Below are 17,425 nucleotides of genomic sequence, written 5' to 3'. Positions count from 1 at the left end.
GGGAAGAGTTTGAGGTAGAGGAAGAAAGAATGCAAAAAATAAAAGGAGTGCAAGGAAGGAAAGAAAGATGAAAGGAAGGAAGAAAGGAAGGAAAGAATGGAGGAAGGAAGGAAGGAAGGAAGGAAGGAAGGAAGGAAGGAAGGGTGGATGGAAGGAATGTGCTTAAACACATGGCCCACTGAATTTTATAATAAACTGCTTAGTTTCTGTTTAGAACTATAGGATAGATAGAGATAGGGGTGTGTGTGTGTGTGTGTGTGTGTGTGTGTTTGTGTGTGTGTGTGTGTTTGTGTGTGTGTTAGACACATTGGAGCCTCACTGCATGATTTTTGCTTTTCTCATTGAAGAAGCCTCTTAACTTCCCCCACCACCATCACTACACCCTCACCCCCATCTTTCCCCCTTCCTCTAACTCAGTGTGGAACTGGGATTTGGCCAGAATCCCACAACTGGACCTCTCATCGGAAACCTAATCCCATTTTCTTGGGCCTCTAAATTTATTCCATGTACCACACCGGGACTGGAGACCCTTGAATCTAGGTCAGAACACACAGCCTGAATTGATTTTGCTGTCGTGGTGCTTCTCCCACGGCAGCCCCCTAGAGATCGCGCTGCTCTCAGGAGAACAGAAAGAAAAGCAGGAGGAAAGAAAAGGGGTGAGAGAGGAGGGAGGGGGGGTAGGAGATGGAGGAGAGGGCGAGGAAGGGGAGGGAGGAGAGAAAGCAAGAAAGAGAAGAGATGGGGAGGAGAAGGGGAAGGAGAGTGGGAGGGAGGAGAGGAAGGGATGGGTGTGGGGGGTAACAGCCCCTTTCTCTACCTGGGAAACAGCTGAGAGTAAAGTGGGCTGTCTCTACTACAGCCAGCTGACTCTGTGCTATAAAAACTGATGCTATTTACCTTGGTGTTTTGTGAATGAAGAAAAACATCCCATGGCTTTTTACAGTTGTTGCTTATTTTTCTTTTCTTTCCTCCTGGTTTGTTTGTTTTAATGCATTTACACGTTTGCACAGTCCTGCCTATTTGAGTAAATGCCTCTTCAGCTCCCCAGGAGCAGCTGCCATCCTTTTCCCCTCTGGAGCATTCAGGACGAGGTCCCGCAGCCCTGCAGCCTCAGCCCTGGGGGCTCAGCCTGTCCCAGCCGGGTCCAAACTCAGGATCAAGCCAGCCGAGGCCCTCAGGGCTGTGTCTCCATCACTTGACTCAGTTTCACTGACTAAATGCTCACGTGTGAGCAGCCATGAAAAGTCCACTTGTCTCCTAGATGTGCCTGGTGGGCAGAGCATGGGTTTTAGGGGCAGACAAAGCAGGATTTTGCCTCTTATCACCTAGAAGGCCTTGACTCACTCACTCTGCCCATACCTCACAGGGCAGGTGTGATAATGAAATAAGATGATGAAATAAGATAATAAAATAAATGTTGGTCCCTTCCTCTTCCCTCTTGCCTCTCCTAGCTCCTGGGAATCTCAGACTTTTAAAACTAGAAAGAATCATGGAAAACATCCAATCCATCATCATCATTTTATAGATGGGGAAACTGAGGCCCAGAAAGGAGGAGTAGCTCACAGTCATACAATGAGTGGAAGTCAGGGCAACGCTTTGCCCCAGATCAATGTTCTTCCACAACAAGTTAAAGAACTCAACAAATACTTATTGATTTGTTTCCGAGGTTAAACACTTCTTACTCTTTACTTCTGGCATAGGAACTGTTAATTAAGGATTCAAAGAAGTCAGGGCTGGCCTCAGTCAACTTGTGGATGGTCCGGGTGGCTGGTGAAGGATGGGAAAGCATTGCAGAAAAGGTCTGAAAGATTTGCATTTTCCATCGACATTGTTTCCCTGGGTTCTGATAATTAACTTATTTTTATAGTCTGGAGAGCCAGGGATGAAAAAGCCCTCTTAGGGTGAAATACAACAATGAGTGATATTTAAGGAGCTCTTTTGCCTCCAAATGATTGCGACAGACTTTGCACAACAGAAGCTAGAGACAGTGGGTGCAAAACAATGTGGGTTTTGCAACCACCTTTTGTGTCCTCTGTGGTAGCAGGGGCGTGGGAAAGGCTGGGTGTCCCCCCTCCCCACTCCTTTTCCCTCTCCTTGCTCCCAGGTAGACACGTCAGAGCTGAAAGGCCTTTCAGAGGGCCTCACTCTGGGGATGCCCACCGAGACCCCCACTCTTTCTTTCTTCTTCTGGCTCCCATTAAACAAACTTGAGATCTGCTGTGTGACCCTGGACCAGTCCTTCCCCTTTGGGGCCCTGGAATTCTAGAGGGTGACACCAAAGTTTGGACACTCCGGGCACGCTAAATGATTTCTGAAGCTCCTTCCAGCTCTAACTCTAGGAACTTTATGCAGAATTCTGTGCAGAAAAGGACCACCATCACATCAGAAAGTGGGGGTAAATATTCTTTATTAATACATTATCTTTGCACAGTGCCTAACAATCTGCAAGAGCACATCTACGGTGCACCATTTAACCTCACGACCACCCTATGGAGTCGATGCTATCATCCGCTTATACCAAAATACAAAACTGAGACTCAAAAAAGTGAAGTGACTTGTTCCTGGACACACAGTCAGGAAGGGGCGGATTCAAACCCAAATAAAAGTCTCATCGAAGCTCATATTCTTCCAGGAAACACTATCCTCTCTTAGTTCCAAACTAGGTGCATTAAGAGACGCCAGATCAAAAGCACGGATGGAGTGATGTTATGCAGTTAACAGACAGACTCCTAGACCACTGGGGGGATCTCAGGAGCTAGGTTTGGGGAGGACACAGAGATTTACCCATCACCGAAACACACGGTGAAGTACCAGTCCCCCAGCAGCCCCCTAAATTTAGGACGGTTATACCTCCTGCCGATGCCACTTAGGAAGCAGAATGTTCCAGTATTTCAGAGCTGGAAGAGAGCTAATCTATCTATCCTCTCTTTGTTCAAATGAGGATGCTGAGGCCCAGAGAGGGAAAGTGATGTTCCCAGGATCCCCCTGCAAGCCAGTGTCAGCTCTGAGACTGCAAGCCAGTCCTATTTAGGACTGAAGGAGGTCCTATTTCCAGCACACATCCCTGCTTCCCTCCCTCACCTCTGGAATTCAGAGATGTGTGGGCCTCCCGAGCCCAAAGGCAGAGCCTAGCAGAGGCCAGAGGATGGAGAAGGGAGAAACACACAGACTTTTTACAGCAACACAAATAGCTACCCAGTTCCAGAATTCCTCCATCTCCACTTGGCTACAAAACAGCCCAGGGTGAGCAGACCCAGGGTGCCTTACCTCTGCTCGGCAGAGCTGTAGGTCTCCCCTCTCTGGCAGCTGCTCAGGGTGACGGGGTCAAAGTTGTCGAAGGAGCGGAGGGCCACCCCCGAGATGGCGACCAGGGGTGAACTGAAGCTCACACGTACCGCCTGGCTGTGGTAGAAGGGCTGGCTGAGGTCATGGACCACAGGGATAATCAGGGGATTGTTCCTGCAGCTCAGGACATGGAGGCCTGTCAGGGGAGACAGAGGGCCGAGGGGCCAGGCTCATTACTCAAGGCCAGTCACGCCCTCCCCAACCGGCCCTTCCCGAAGCCCCCAGACCCTTTCATGTCACTGCACAAAAGCACCATTGGGTGGCCGGTGGGGATGTTGAGTTTGATTGAAAGTTTCTTTGTCTGCCTTTTTCTCTTAGTTCCAAATCTTTCCAATCCTCTTGCCTCCCTACCCCCTAAGCTTTCCCTTCACCTAGCGCCCACAGCCCCTCTCCCTCCCCCAAAGGGCCACCCCTTGACCTGCTAAGCATCACTGGCCCTCACCTCCCTCCCACATTGCATTAGGCGTGGATGGCCTGAGTTGCTAGTTTTCAGGCTGCCTTCCCAGTCAGTCATAAAGATGATGGAAATAATTCACAGCAACAGGCTGTTCCCGGGCTAAAAAACCTGCTCTCCTTGGTAATCTGGGAACCTGGGAGCAGCCCTGTGAGGTAAGAACATCTGTGCCCATTCTGCAGAGATAAGAGTGAGAATCCTGGGCAGGAAGTGGCTTCCCAAAGGGACACAGAACAGCCAGCGACATAAAGTCCAGGTAGAATCCAACCTTGCCTCACTCAAAAGCCCTGAGTTCTATCTAGTAGAGGAATAGGTCCCGAGGCTTCGAGAAGGAAGGGAGAGGGGCAGAGAGAAAAGGCACATCCAGAAGTAGAGGGAAGGGAGTGATGGGGTGGGACAGAGTTGGTGAAATGGAAGCTGCCTTTGGTGTTCAACAGACCTCATCGGTTCAAGACTTGGTTTAGCCACTTCCTAATTATGTGACTCCAGCAAGCCCCTAAAACTCAGGTCCTGCATCTAAAAAGTGGGATAATCCTACCCATGTCCTGGCTGGCCTGCTATGTGGGGACGTGAAGCTCCCCCTTCCATGGTCCGCTCTCTCAGAGCTATGAAGCCTCTGCAGGGATGCCCGGTTGCTGAGGACAGAGGACAGGGGACCCGGTGGGGAGGGACAGGGCCATGTGGAAGCCTCAGGCCTCAAGTAGTGGGATCCAAGGAGCTTCCCTGGAACCAGACTTTTCCCCACTACGCTGAAAAACCTCTCCTTGGAGCCCTTTGCGATGCCAGGACAGCTATGAAAATATTTGCTTCTCACTTAGGGAAATTTCCCAGGAATCCAGATAAGTCCAGAGGGGTTTTCTTTCTCTTCCTTATTAACATGTTCCCCCTTGCCTTTAAAACTAACTAAATAAGTAAACATAAAAACAAAACAAAAAACCCGCCTTGCGCCCTTGGCTTCTGCTTGACCCTGAAATGACCTTGCCTACTTGCTTCCTACGGTCTTTGAAATGAGCTCCCTGTGGAACGGTGGGGGCACAGCTTTGAAGCCTGGATGTCAGTGCTGGCCTGGAATTCCAAACAGCTGGAATGGCTGCCCAGAGGTATATTGGTCAGGGTGTACTGGAAATGTCGAGGGGGTAAGAGGACTTTCTTAATGCCAGGTCTTGTGCTAGACACAGTCACAACAGCCTCTGTAATAAGTGGCATCGCTGTCCCCATTGTGCAGAAGAGGAAAGCGAGACTCTGAGTGATGGAGTGTAAGGTCAGGAAAATCGCTCATGTTCTTAAGGTGGGTGAACAGCAGGGACGGGATTCAAACCTTGGCTGTCAGCTCTGGAGTCGGGGTATTTCCTCTGTGCCGTGCACATACGGGTATGCAGAGGAGTGCGACAAGTGACAACTCTGGCCCTTGTCCTCCCCCTGGGCCCTGTGTTGGGGCAGCTTCTTAATAGCTAGGACCTGGATTCCTCACTTGCCTTCCTACTCCTGAATCTGACCTTTTCTTATTCCTACTCCCATGAGAAAGTCTGGAGGTTGTGCTAAAGACGTGGTTATGACTTTGGGGGCATTCATGGACACCTTTGCCTATAGGATAAAGAGCAGTGGGCTACCATCCCAAAAACCTGACTACTCTCTTCCTGGCTACTGCCATGTGACCCGGGGTCTCTCAATGCCTCTCTCCAGGCCTTACGTGCTGACATGTATAATGGGAAACTGCGTTTGCTCAGTCTCCTTCCCAGGGTCTTCTGAGGATCATATGGGATGCCTGAGGTTAAAGGTGTCTGGCAGAAGGGAAGTACTGAAGGGAAGACTTTGACATTGTCCTCTCATCCCCAAATCTGCCAGACCTAGACTTCTCTGCATATAGAAACACATCCTGATTTGAAGGCAACCAGAATGCCAAATAGAAGCAAGAAAGCAGAAAGAGGAAGGAAGAACTGATTCTCAGCTGATCCTCACAACCACCCACGGGAAGATGTGGAAGCAGGTACCAAGAGCAAGCCATGCCTGAGGGAACATGCTCACCTAGATCGTGGCTCTGATCTTTGGTGTCAAGCAGCTGGACACTGATGGTCTCCTGCTTTTGGTCCCCATAGTAGGTCCCATCGGTCACCAGGTGGACAATGACAGCTGCAGCAACCATTGGCTGAGAAAAGTACGCCTGAAATGCAGAAGACATAGGAGGGTCCCTGGTGCACTCAGTCACGTGGTGGGGAAGCAGTCATAGGCTGGGGGTTTCGAGGAGAATCTTCTAATTCAGGAACTAGACTATTCATCATGGGCCCATGACAGGAACAGAGAGGCAGAGAAACCTCACAGTGAAGAGCACAGGCCCTGAGCTCAGAAACTCTGTTCCAATCTTGGCTCTGCTCCTTCCGAGCTGTGTGATGTTGAGTTCTGGCTGTGCTGCTCTGGACCGAGGTTCCCTCACCTCTAAGTGGTGGATTAAGTAAACAGCTACATCACAGGATGGCTATGAGGCTCCAGTAAGATAATGAGAGTAAAGTGTCTGGCACATACCAAAACCACAAAAAATGGTACTTATTATTATTCGCCACTTCTACATGCTAACCTCTGTACTAGGCACCTAGGAGACAAAGCTATTTAAGACCTGGCCCTTGCATGTCTGTGCAACTACTTTGGAGTTCAAAGTAGATTAGTGATATGCAAATCAAAATTCAGTACAATGCACAATCCTTAGTCAGGAGGATGGACCCATAGACATCTATGTAATACCATGTGACAAGAGCCATCCAATGTGTGCACATCCAAACGTGTGCAGGACTAGAAGGGAGAGAATAGTCACTTCTCTCTGTGGAGATCAGTAAAGACTTCAAGGAGGAGAAGGCAATTTAAAAGGCCTTGAACAATGAATAGGAGGTTCCAAGCAGACAAAAGGTATCCGGACTCTTTGCCAAAACTAGAATGACTTGGGCAATTATGGGATTCCGTTTCAGGAAGCATCCCACTGCTACATGTTTTGTTCTCTGTCCTTACAATTAACACCCTCAGTAGGTAGACAAACCATCTTGAGAAAGGGTTATGGGAGTCAGCGTTTCCTGGGGGCCACTGCTGCAGATTCTAGGGCTCTCAAAGCTTTGGCTTACCCAGAGCCAGAAAGTGGTCTGAGCCAGCTGGGAGTATGGGTAGCTGATGGTGCAAGGGTACCAGGCATGCTGGGAAATGCCTTCACTGAGATCTATCACCTTGGTTCGACAAACCTAGAAAAAGATAAAGAAAATAAAATATTTTAGAGGGTCTCAGAGGTTGACTTAAATTCAATGTGATAAACCTTTATCATCCATCTATTTTGTTCTTGGCACCACAGGAGGAAACCAGGATGAGTAGACAAGAGTTTATTCCAGGAGCCCACATTCTAATATAAAAGAGGGAAACCTTAATGCTGTTAAGTAAAGAACAGATAACATGTTTTGGTGGTAGAGGTGACAGAGAAATTTTTGTGGGGACAAATCCTGGAGGAGTTGACATTTGGGTCTGGAAGAATATGGTAGAGATAAGAGGTATTGCAGGTAAGGGAACAGAAGCAAAGCCTCAGAGGAAAGCAGAAACCCAGAATGCTCACGTTGTGATAAGCTGCCTGGTATTTTTAGAGCTTGGGGAAAGTGGCAAAAAAGGAATGTTGAGGGGTCGGATCTCACATAGTCTTGAATACCAAGCAGACTATTTTAGAACAAATCTGTAAGTTGTGCTCAGAGCTATATTAATGACAGAGCAGAGCAAAGACTATGACAATATGAGCATATTGAGCATATGAGCATAGAAGACAATATCTGCTTCCTCCAAAGAAAATCAATATATGTACATATATATACACACATACACACATTCTCAATGATAGAGATATCAAATGTTGTTAAAAGACATATATATGTATATATATTTATGTATATATATATACACACACACACACACATTCTCAATGATAGATATCTCAAATGGTGTTAAAAGAAATATGAAGCATGTATACACAAATAGAGTTCTTTAAACTTAGGATTTTCTTGTGTATCCAAATGTTATTTCATTCCTTAGTTCATTGGTTCATTCATTCATTCAAATCATATTTATTGAGTAACTGCTATTTGACAAGCACTCTGGGACAAGACGGTGGACAAGACAGGTGCTGAGGAGTTTAGAGTGACAATGTGTGCAGATATTCATCAAGTAATCACATAGGCATACGTAATCATAAACTGTAGGGTAGAAAATAGAAAAGTGCTAGAATGGAAAAGGATAGAAACAGCTGAGTTTTTCTTGAGATTGGTCAGACCTTTTGCAGAAGGTCATCTCAAATTAGTGTTTTTCCTCTGATCTCTAATGCGGTTTCCCTCTCAAAAACTCCCTGTGAACTGGGGCCTGTCATTCCACATCTGCAGGTCTCAGTCTTCTCATCCAGAAGTAAAGCTAAGGCTGACCTAGAGAATTCTAAGGTCTTATAAGGTGAAAAAAGAAAGAGAGATAATCTAATCTCAGCCATACAAAACAAACATACACATGCAAAACAAACAAAAAAGAAAAGAAAAGAAAGGAAAAAAGAAAAATTATATACAAGGATCAAGGATATCCATGCCAGCAATATCTATAGTAGCAAAAGATTGGGATAGTTTATATGTTCATCTCTTGGGGAAGGGATGCATAAAATATGATATATTCACGTAACAGAATTCTATACAGCAAAAGAATATTAATAGGACTGAACTAGATTCATATACAAGGATGATACTAAAAATATTAAACAGCCAGTTCAGAATGAGTCTTGGTCAATCAAAACAGAAACCCTACTCATGAGTTCATAGACATTAACATGGAGAGATCACAAAACATAACATTGATTGAAAAAATGGAGCAAGGTGAAGACGGATAAGTACATTATGATGTCATTTATAAAAATCACACAAAGCCCAGGGATTCATACAGATGAGTGTAGAAGAATTAAAAATGGAGCGGAAAAGTTATACATCAAATTCATTAATCAAAGTCGGGTTAAAACACACGGCTACATTATAATCTACAATTACTAGCATCAATGCTTTTTTTTTTAAATAAACTTTTTGTTTTGGAGTAATTTTATATTTACAGAAAAGTTGCAAAGATAATACAGAGAGTTCCCTTCATCCAGTTTCCCTTAAGGTTAACATTTCATCAGTTCATTCTTGCAACCTCAAATAGGGGAAGATAAGTTGCTCAACTAACTTTGGAGAATCACACATTGTCAAAGTTCCGCAATGGTGAGCTGGCTTGGATTTAGGAGACCTGGTTCTGGTCCAAACTCCCTAAAATTTGATGTGTAATTATGACTACCTTGCCTCTTTAGACTCGGTTTATCTTTCACATTTGAATGTTGGATTAGATCATAGGTTTTCAAGGTATCGCCTATGGATTCTTAGGGTTCCTTGCAGGTGTCAGTCTGAGGGTCAGGATTGAGAATGTTCTGCTTAGTTTCTGCTCCACTGCTTCAACCAGAGCATCTCCACTCGTTTGTTTTATATATCAAGCTGCCTTGTAATATTTCATTTAAGAAAAAAGCTTCACAGCTTTAAAAACACTGAAAAGTATTGTCATGCACCACATAACAATGTTTCGGTCAACAAGGGACCACATATACGATCCCATCCCTTATGGACCCATTAGATTAGTACCACATAGCCTAGGTGTGTAGTAGGCTATACTATCTAGGTTTGTGTAAGTAGACTCTGATGTTTGCACAATGACGAAATCGCCTAACGACGCATTTCTCAAAACATAACCCTGTCATTAAACGATGCATGACTGTATTGAAACTTACCCATTGTCAAACTTCCCCTTACCCCTTCCAGAAGAATCAGTGGGTCCTGGGAATACAGTATTCATTTCCTAAATATCACAGGTAACTTTTTAAGGAGAGTAAAGTTGCCAAGAATCAACCATCTCATTGGCCAGGAATTAGGTGATGGCTTTAGTTATTCAAATGTCTAGAAGCTTAATACTCAGGAGACCACGGGTAAAACATAACCACTTTATGGGCTGGAAGACATCTTCAAGTTTATTTATTTTTCTCAAAAACAACTGGGACAGAGCTTAGGCAGATCTGCCAGTGGATTATGTTACATTTTACAACAGTGCAAGACTTTGCATAAACTATCTATGGCATTTGAAATTCAGGCCAGCAATTCGACATGTATCATTTTGGAATTCTTTCCCCTTGTGTTCTTAGCTGCCTATCCCCCAGCAGAGCGTGGTGGAGCACATCTCTGGAGTGCTGGAGTAGGGGCTTTATCTCTGAATCTAAAGCAGTCACGGTCAGAAAGGTCTCAGACATGAACAAAGCCCTCTTATTGCTTAAATACAATTTCCTCTTATCTTGTCAGCTCTATCAGCACTAGACAGGGTTTTAGAGGATCACGCTGTTATTTTATTCTCTGTTTTCCTGTTTAGTTTTGAGTTTGTTTCAGGCTGGCTGTGATCCTGAGCAGGAACAATCAAAGCAGAACGGAGAGGAACAAACAAGTCCAGCTGAAACTTTGCCCAAAGCCCCAGTTGATCTTAAGACCATCTATGTTCCTGGGGAGGTTGGGGGAGGTTGCAGGGGAAGGGGGAAGCAAGCACTTACAAGCCACCTGCTTTTATAGATCTTGCATGAATTTGCTCATTCAGTGGCCATTTATTGAGGGCATATGGCGCACTGGGCTCCAAAGCCCTGAGAGAAAATGGCCACAAAGTTAGTCACTACTGATACAGGTGTGATCCCAAGGTGACTGATTCTATGGGGATGCTCTGTTCTCATCCACTCACCTTTTGGCACCTTCCAAAAAAGCAAATCCAACTCCACAAAGCATTACTGAGCAATGTAGAGTTTACTGAACATTTTGTAAGGGGACAAGCAGGAGGGTTACATCACACACTCCATGTGGACTGAAGCTCTCCCACCATCATCCTGAGTTCCTCTTCACTTATCATCTCCCTTTCTCCAGTTTCTTCAGTGTCACTGGCTCCAGTGACCTTCCCAGTCTCTCTCAACCTCATCCCCCTTCCCTACATCCCTCTCAAGTCTCCTGCAGAGCCACTCTGCTCTCCCTTAGATTCTCTCCTCTTGCACACACAAATCTTTCTGATGATGCCAAGGGCTCTACCCAGCCCCCCACCCCCAGAGATGTCAGGGGGTTGAACATCGTAACCTTTTCTCCTGTCTGTCACACTGGTATGAACAAGATCTGATCCCTCCCTTCACATCACTCACTGTCTTATGGAACATCTCAAGAGGGCTCTAGAAACATCAGCAGCCTCTAAGCTTCAGGTTCCACTAGAGAGATAAAGAGGGGGTCTCCTATAGCTCAAACCTGTCTTTCTGCATTGCCCATGTTCATTACAGCATTACTCACAATAGCCAAGATGTGGAAACAACCTACATGTCCATCAGTAGATAAATGGATAAACAAAATGTGGTATATACATGCAATGGAATATTATTCAGCCTTAAGAAAGAAGGAAATCCTGCCATGTGTGACAATATGCATGAACTTTGAGGACATTATGCTTAATGAAATAAGGCAGTCACAAAAGGACAAATACTGCATGATTCCACTTATATGAGGTATCTAAAATAGCCAAATTCATAGAATCAGAGTGAAATGATGATTGCCAGGGACTGGAGGTCATGGAATAGGAAGTTGCTAAGCAATGGGGATAAAGTTTCAGTTAAGCAAGATGATTAAGTTCTAGAGATCTGCTGTACAACATTGTGCCTATAATCAACAATATTGCATTGTACACATAAAAAGTTGTTAAGAGGGCAGATCTCTTGTTAACTGTTCTTATCACAATAAAACAAAATAAAATATATTATTTTGAATGGCTAAAATATTTATATTCACTAAATGAATGAATAGATTAATAAATAAATGATCTAGTGAAGGGCGTAAAAAAGAGAAATTCATATAATGTCGCTAGGCAAAGAACAGATGTGGTTGGGCTGGCAAGCACCCTCACTTAGGTCTTCTTGGAGTTGGAGGAATGATTACCCAGCATCTTCTTGATTACTCCTTGGACAGAGAACTCACTTCCATTTATAGACAGCCCAGTTTACCTTTAGACACCTCTTCCCAACAGCCAGGGCTAGATGTCTGGCTGTACTTTCTCCTCCTCTTTCCTCTAAGTAGCAATGCTTATAAGCTTTCTTATTTTAGAGTTTTAGAGTTAGAGGGACTTGAATAGATCATCTACTGAGACTATTCCTTTTTCAGCGGTCAAGGGAGGGTAGGCGTCTTGCACAATATAAGACACAGTGGCAAAATTATTATGAAAATGCAAAATTTTCCAGCTCCCAGAACTGATGCCCTTTCCTCATCTATGTTCTGCACCTTCTCAATCCTGCCTTTGTTGTCTAGAACCATCTCCAGTGAGATTTCTCCTGTTTCCCCTGAGAATTCATGGCAGAAACAGCAGGCAGGAATTCTGGTGCCCACTCCACTGTCTTCTCCAGGAAGCCCAGCCCTAGCTCTTTGATGGAAGCTTAGCAGGTCACTGCCTCTCAAACCCATCTTAGCACCTGTGGGAACCAAGGGGCAGGTGACCACTTTTCCCCTTGGCCTTGAGGGCAGCCTCTCACCTTTAGGACAATCCCTTAGACTCCCCATCATCTTCAGAGATATCTGTGCTTCCTTCAAATACCACCCATGGGAAATAGAAGACCTGGGTCAGTTCTGGCTGTGTCACTTATTAGCTAGACATCTCTCCGCCCTCAGTTTCCCCAACTACGAAATGTAGTGGTTGTATGCAATGACCTCCAAGTGCCCCAGGAGCTAAGAACACCCACAGTAATAATATCCACCAATAATATCAGGGTCATAATATCGTTTAATGCTCACAATGACTCTTTGAGGTTGGACTCATCATCCCGTTTTTCTGACGAGGAAATGAGGCACAGAGGCTTTAAACAACTCTTTCAAGGTCGTAGCTCCAGCTGTGTATGACAGCCAGAAGTTGGACTCTGTTCCCTTTGATTCCATGTTCTGGGTACTCAATCACAAAGCACCATGATTATTGCTTGTCTTGGTCAAAACCCCTGCTTCCTGTGATGGGGAAGAGGGCACCACTTGCTCCTAAGTTCCCCATAATTAACTTTCTAAACTGAAAACGTGATCATATCACCTTGCTACTTATCACCCTCTCCATGGCTGCCCATAGACCACAGGATGGAAAGTTTCCTAGACACAGCTTACAAAAGCCTTCGAGAGCTGGTTTCAGCCACGTCCCACCTTCATTGCCAGCTGCTCTCCCTTCCCACGCAGCAGGCAGGCGACCACACATGTCCACAGTGGTGCTCCCTTCTCGCTGGACGACTCTTTCTCCCACATACCATGGACTTCACCACCAGGATGCGGTGCTCAGACTTCTCCCCGCCCAACTTCCCTCCACTGCACTGGACTGCCCATTTTGTGAAATACTACACACACTTCAAAGCCAATCTCAAATATCACCCCTCTGCTGAAAGCCTTTACTCACCCCCCAGGCAGAATTAATTGCTTTCTCTTACGTGTCCATATAGCCCTTTATATATACCTCAGTTACAGCACTTGTCAAGTTGGATTATACTCATTTAGAACCCAGTCTTCTCCCTTTAAACTCTGAAGACTTCCAAGGTGAGAACCACATTTTATTTATCTTCAAATAAATCCTGGCAGCTTGCCCAGCACACATGGCACAATAGGCGCCCAGTGAACAATAAAAACAGCAGCAGCAGCAGCATATAGAGTGCCCGTTCTATGCCAGGCACTGTTTTAAGGACTCCATGTATAATAAATCATGCAATCCTCACAACTCTGTGAGGTAGATACTATTATTATACCCATTTGATAGATAAGGAAATTGAGGGCCAGTAATTTGCCTAAGGTCACACAACTAATTAGTAGAACCAGATTCAAATCCAGGCACAAGCTCAGCACACATTCTTAACTGTAGATGTTAACTTGAAAAGGGTCTGCCTACATCTCTCTCAGGGCTGTGACGGAGGACAGCCTTGGGATTTCTCCTTGTTGCCTTCTCCCGGGACTTCTGAACAGATGTTGCTTCAGCAGACGCAAGCAGGCCCTTACAGGTCTGCCTGGGGTGGGGTGATGTGGTTGAAAAAGCCCTGGATTGCCAGGCAAGGGACTTGCCTCCTAGAACTCACTCAATTACGGACTTCCTCTGGCGCTCATCCTTCTCACTTCTAGAAGGATAAAGTAAGATGAATCCCCAAAGAGTTTTTGAGTTCTGATATTCTGCCAGCTTTTGATTTCCAGCCTCTTCCTAGTGAATGCTGCTGAAGAGATTGTGGACTCTGCCTTGAAGTGTGATCATCCTGTCAGCCTCTGAGTCGACTCATGGATCCCAGGTCTCTGACCCGCTGAGGCAGAAGGCTAAGTTCACAGACACTTTTTCTGTCTAAGACAACCGGAGGGGTAACATAAAAGTTTACTGCAGCCATTCCAGCAACGTGTTTTCTGTTTTGTTTTACTTTTTCTTTTCTTTTTGTGCATGCTACAAAAGAGCTGGAAGTTCTTCCCCCAGAGCTTTGAGATCACTGGGGGTTTGAGCTGGGAGGGTGCTTAGGGATCTGATTCCAGCCATCACATCCGAGAGATAGATGGGGAACAGAGCCCAGTGGGGAGGGGAGAAACTGGCTGGAAGGTACACTGTAAGCTCCTCTGGGATGGGCTGGGATGTCTGTTGGTGACTGGGGATGCCCAGGCTGACACAAGCAGAGGCCTCTGTGGCCCCAGGACTGGAGGACTCTCATCCATTCCATGCACTACCAGCCACTACATCCAGCACCCGCCTCCAAACCGCCACCCCCCCCTTGCTGAAGACTGCTTTCAATTAGAGGAGTTAACGATGTCTTGCTTTCAAAGGGTTTTTTAAATCCACTTTATCTTCCACCCACACACGACGTACACAAAGGCGGGGAGATGGAGGGAGAACGGGGGGAGGGGGAGTTCTGGTATTTTCCAAGACAGGGGAGATGCCATGAGGTTTCTATTGAATTTCACTTTTACAGATTTACATGTCCTTTGTCAATCACAGGACAGAGGAAGTCCTAGTCAAACCTCTAGATCATCCTCTCCAATTTCCTCTTACAACCCAAAGAGACCAGCATGGGCCTCATAGAAAAAGAGAGGAAAAGGAATAGGGAGGGAGCATATGGGGTGCATGCTGACAATGACAATGCACATAAATGCACAAACACATGTATGCACCAGCGCACGCGCGCGCACACACACGCTCCCCAGCCAGTGTTTCCGAACATTTCTACTTAGGCCAACTTTAATCTCAGGCTGGCAGGTTCAATGCCAAGTTATCTCTCCAAGAGTTGCAAGGCTGCAAGATGGGCAGGGTTCCTTGGTACGAAGACTGAAGCAAGAAAGCCTGTGAGGAGGCAGCGCATCAGGCCACGGCTGTAAAGGGCCTTGGGAGATCCGGACACCAAATGGCCCAGGTAAAATAAAGCCACCTCTGTAAAGCTGGCTTGGCTGTTTCTTACAGAACGTGTTGCTTCCTCTTCAGTGCTCCCACGGGGGAGGGAAAGGGCACCAAGTCTTAAAGACAGGCTACCAGTGTATGCTTCCTGTGTGTTATCTCATCTGGCCCTCCTAATAACCCTGAGGAATAAATGCTTTTGTCCCCATTTTAGAGATAAGGACTCTGAGGTTTGGAAGGCATTGGTCACTCCCCCACGGCGTAAGAGTCAAAGCCAAGTGATCTGAGTAAGTCCGTTCTCTTCCCGCCCTGTGGCTGGACTTCCCGATAACTCGTGGTCCTACTCTTTATGTAATGCACCGCATTATAGTTTCTCGTCTGTCCATCTGTCTCCATGCACAAGCTTTGAGGACAGTGCCTGTGTTTGATTTATCTTTCCTTTACATTGGTGCCTAATGCAGGTCCCTGGGCGGGGCTCAGTGAACGTTGCTTATGTTGAACTGATGTGGCTTCTCCAAGGCTATGCATACAGTCCCGGAGTGACGCATTTGACCCAGAAGCCCAGGTCTGCATAGGCCTGGACCGATGTGCAGAGATGATAATAACCATGTGGTGCAGGGAAGGCACCAGGAGACCCAGGTTTCATTCACGAGCACGAGAAGGTGTTACAGCCAGACTTGTCCATCACCCAGGCTCACATGGAGTTGATATGCAATAAATATAATGATGACAATAATAACTGGTATTCACCGTGATTTCTCTCATTACTATAATGTACTCCAGAGCCTGCATGATTCCGTTATTTCATTTAATCCTTAAAACCACCCTATGAGAAAGGTATTAGTATTACCTCTGCTTCTTGAATGGGAAATTGAGGCTGATAGCTAACAGGAAGTACAACGGTCCTTGAGCCCCCTGGACCAGATGAGACAAACATGTGGCATCAGAACTGCCATTCCCTCATCTCTCGCCCTGGACAGACATCATTAATAGTGCACGCTGTTCCCTTGAGTGTAGACTTCTGCATCCATCTTAACAAAACAATTGTGAGCCACTCACAATTGGACAGGATTGGCCTGGGAGATGAACCTATTTGTAATCCTTGAACTTGGTTGTTAGCTCATTGAGGGCAAGAATGAAGATATCTTGCTTGTTACATCTTCAGTATTAAGAGCAGAGGAAGGCTAAAAGTAAGCACTACACAAATACTAGTTGAATACAAGAATGACCTAACAACAATACCATTAAATGTTATCGATCCTTTACTATATTCCAGGCTTTCTAACCAGTGCATCACATGCCTTCTCTCAATTAATGCATCTGTGAACACGTGCAATGCAAAGTTCTGATTCAGGTCCACAGAGTACTGTAGTCCTCTCCCACCTGGCTGCTGCTTCCCCCCACTCCTATGCCTATCCTGACCTCCTTCCTACACCCCTCATTCCAGACTGACCCCCTGAACATAGAAAACTTTAAGAGCAACTGAGGGTTAACAGATACACAGCACAACACACACACACACACACACACACACACACCTTCAATCCCCTCCTGAAACCTCCTTTTTACACATTTAATAGCAATGGGAAAAAAAAAAGAGAGAGAGAGAAAGAGAAGAAAAAAAGCCAGGCTTTCTTTTCCCGACCATTAGAAACAATTATCACTTTCCCCAGGCCTCCAGAGCAGCTCTCCCCTTTGATGCCTGCCTTAAAGAGATAGACAGGCGGGGGAGGGGTGGGCCACCTTTCTTTCAGTTTCAGGATTTATTATTCAGCATGGACAGACAATCAAGCAAAGAAGCATTTCCTGTGTACAAGGCAGAGAGATGCCGCCTTCCTCCCACCCAGAGTTCTGGAAATAGCAGCAGACCTCAGGGCCTCCACCCAGGAGACATTTCCAGATAAGATAACTCGGCATTCAATGCCCTCCAGCCTTGGGGCTCAGCTCTGGGGTGATTAGCACCTCATTGCCCCCGGGGTCTGTCCCCGGGGCATTTCACATTAGGCATTTCACACTCCTTAGGAGTCTAACATTCTCCAGGCCTGTACCTCCCCACAGGTCTGGAATCCTGTGGTTTGGGGTGCAAACTCCTGGCCTGATCAAAAGATCATGGAGGAAAAGTCTAGGCTTTCAAGCAAGGGAGCAAAGAAATTCTTTAAGACATCACTGTGCTCC

The 17,425-nt window shown here is 45.9% G+C and overlaps 1 protein-coding gene across 1 annotated transcript in view; it reads right to left on the bottom strand.

Moving 5' to 3' along the window:
• The window catches only part of PAPPA (pappalysin 1), a 207,391-nt gene that overhangs the window by 62,928 nt on the left and 127,038 nt on the right, over window positions 1–17,425 (bottom strand). The window contains exons 11-13 of the mRNA XM_058524829.1: window positions 6,907–7,020; window positions 5,825–5,960; window positions 3,268–3,481 (exon numbers count right to left, since the gene is read on the bottom strand). Coding sequence (XP_058380812.1) covers window positions 3,268–3,481; window positions 5,825–5,960; window positions 6,907–7,020 — 464 coding nt within the window. The remainder of the gene's footprint in view (window positions 1–3,267; window positions 3,482–5,824; window positions 5,961–6,906; window positions 7,021–17,425) is intronic.

Source organism: Diceros bicornis, chromosome 28 (assembly GCF_020826845.1).
Source record: "Diceros bicornis minor isolate mBicDic1 chromosome 28, mDicBic1.mat.cur, whole genome shotgun sequence".
Taxonomy (NCBI): domain Eukaryota; kingdom Metazoa; phylum Chordata; class Mammalia; order Perissodactyla; family Rhinocerotidae; genus Diceros; species Diceros bicornis.
Note: the sequence above shows the minus strand (reverse complement) of the source record. Positions and strands in the feature narration are given on the sequence as shown.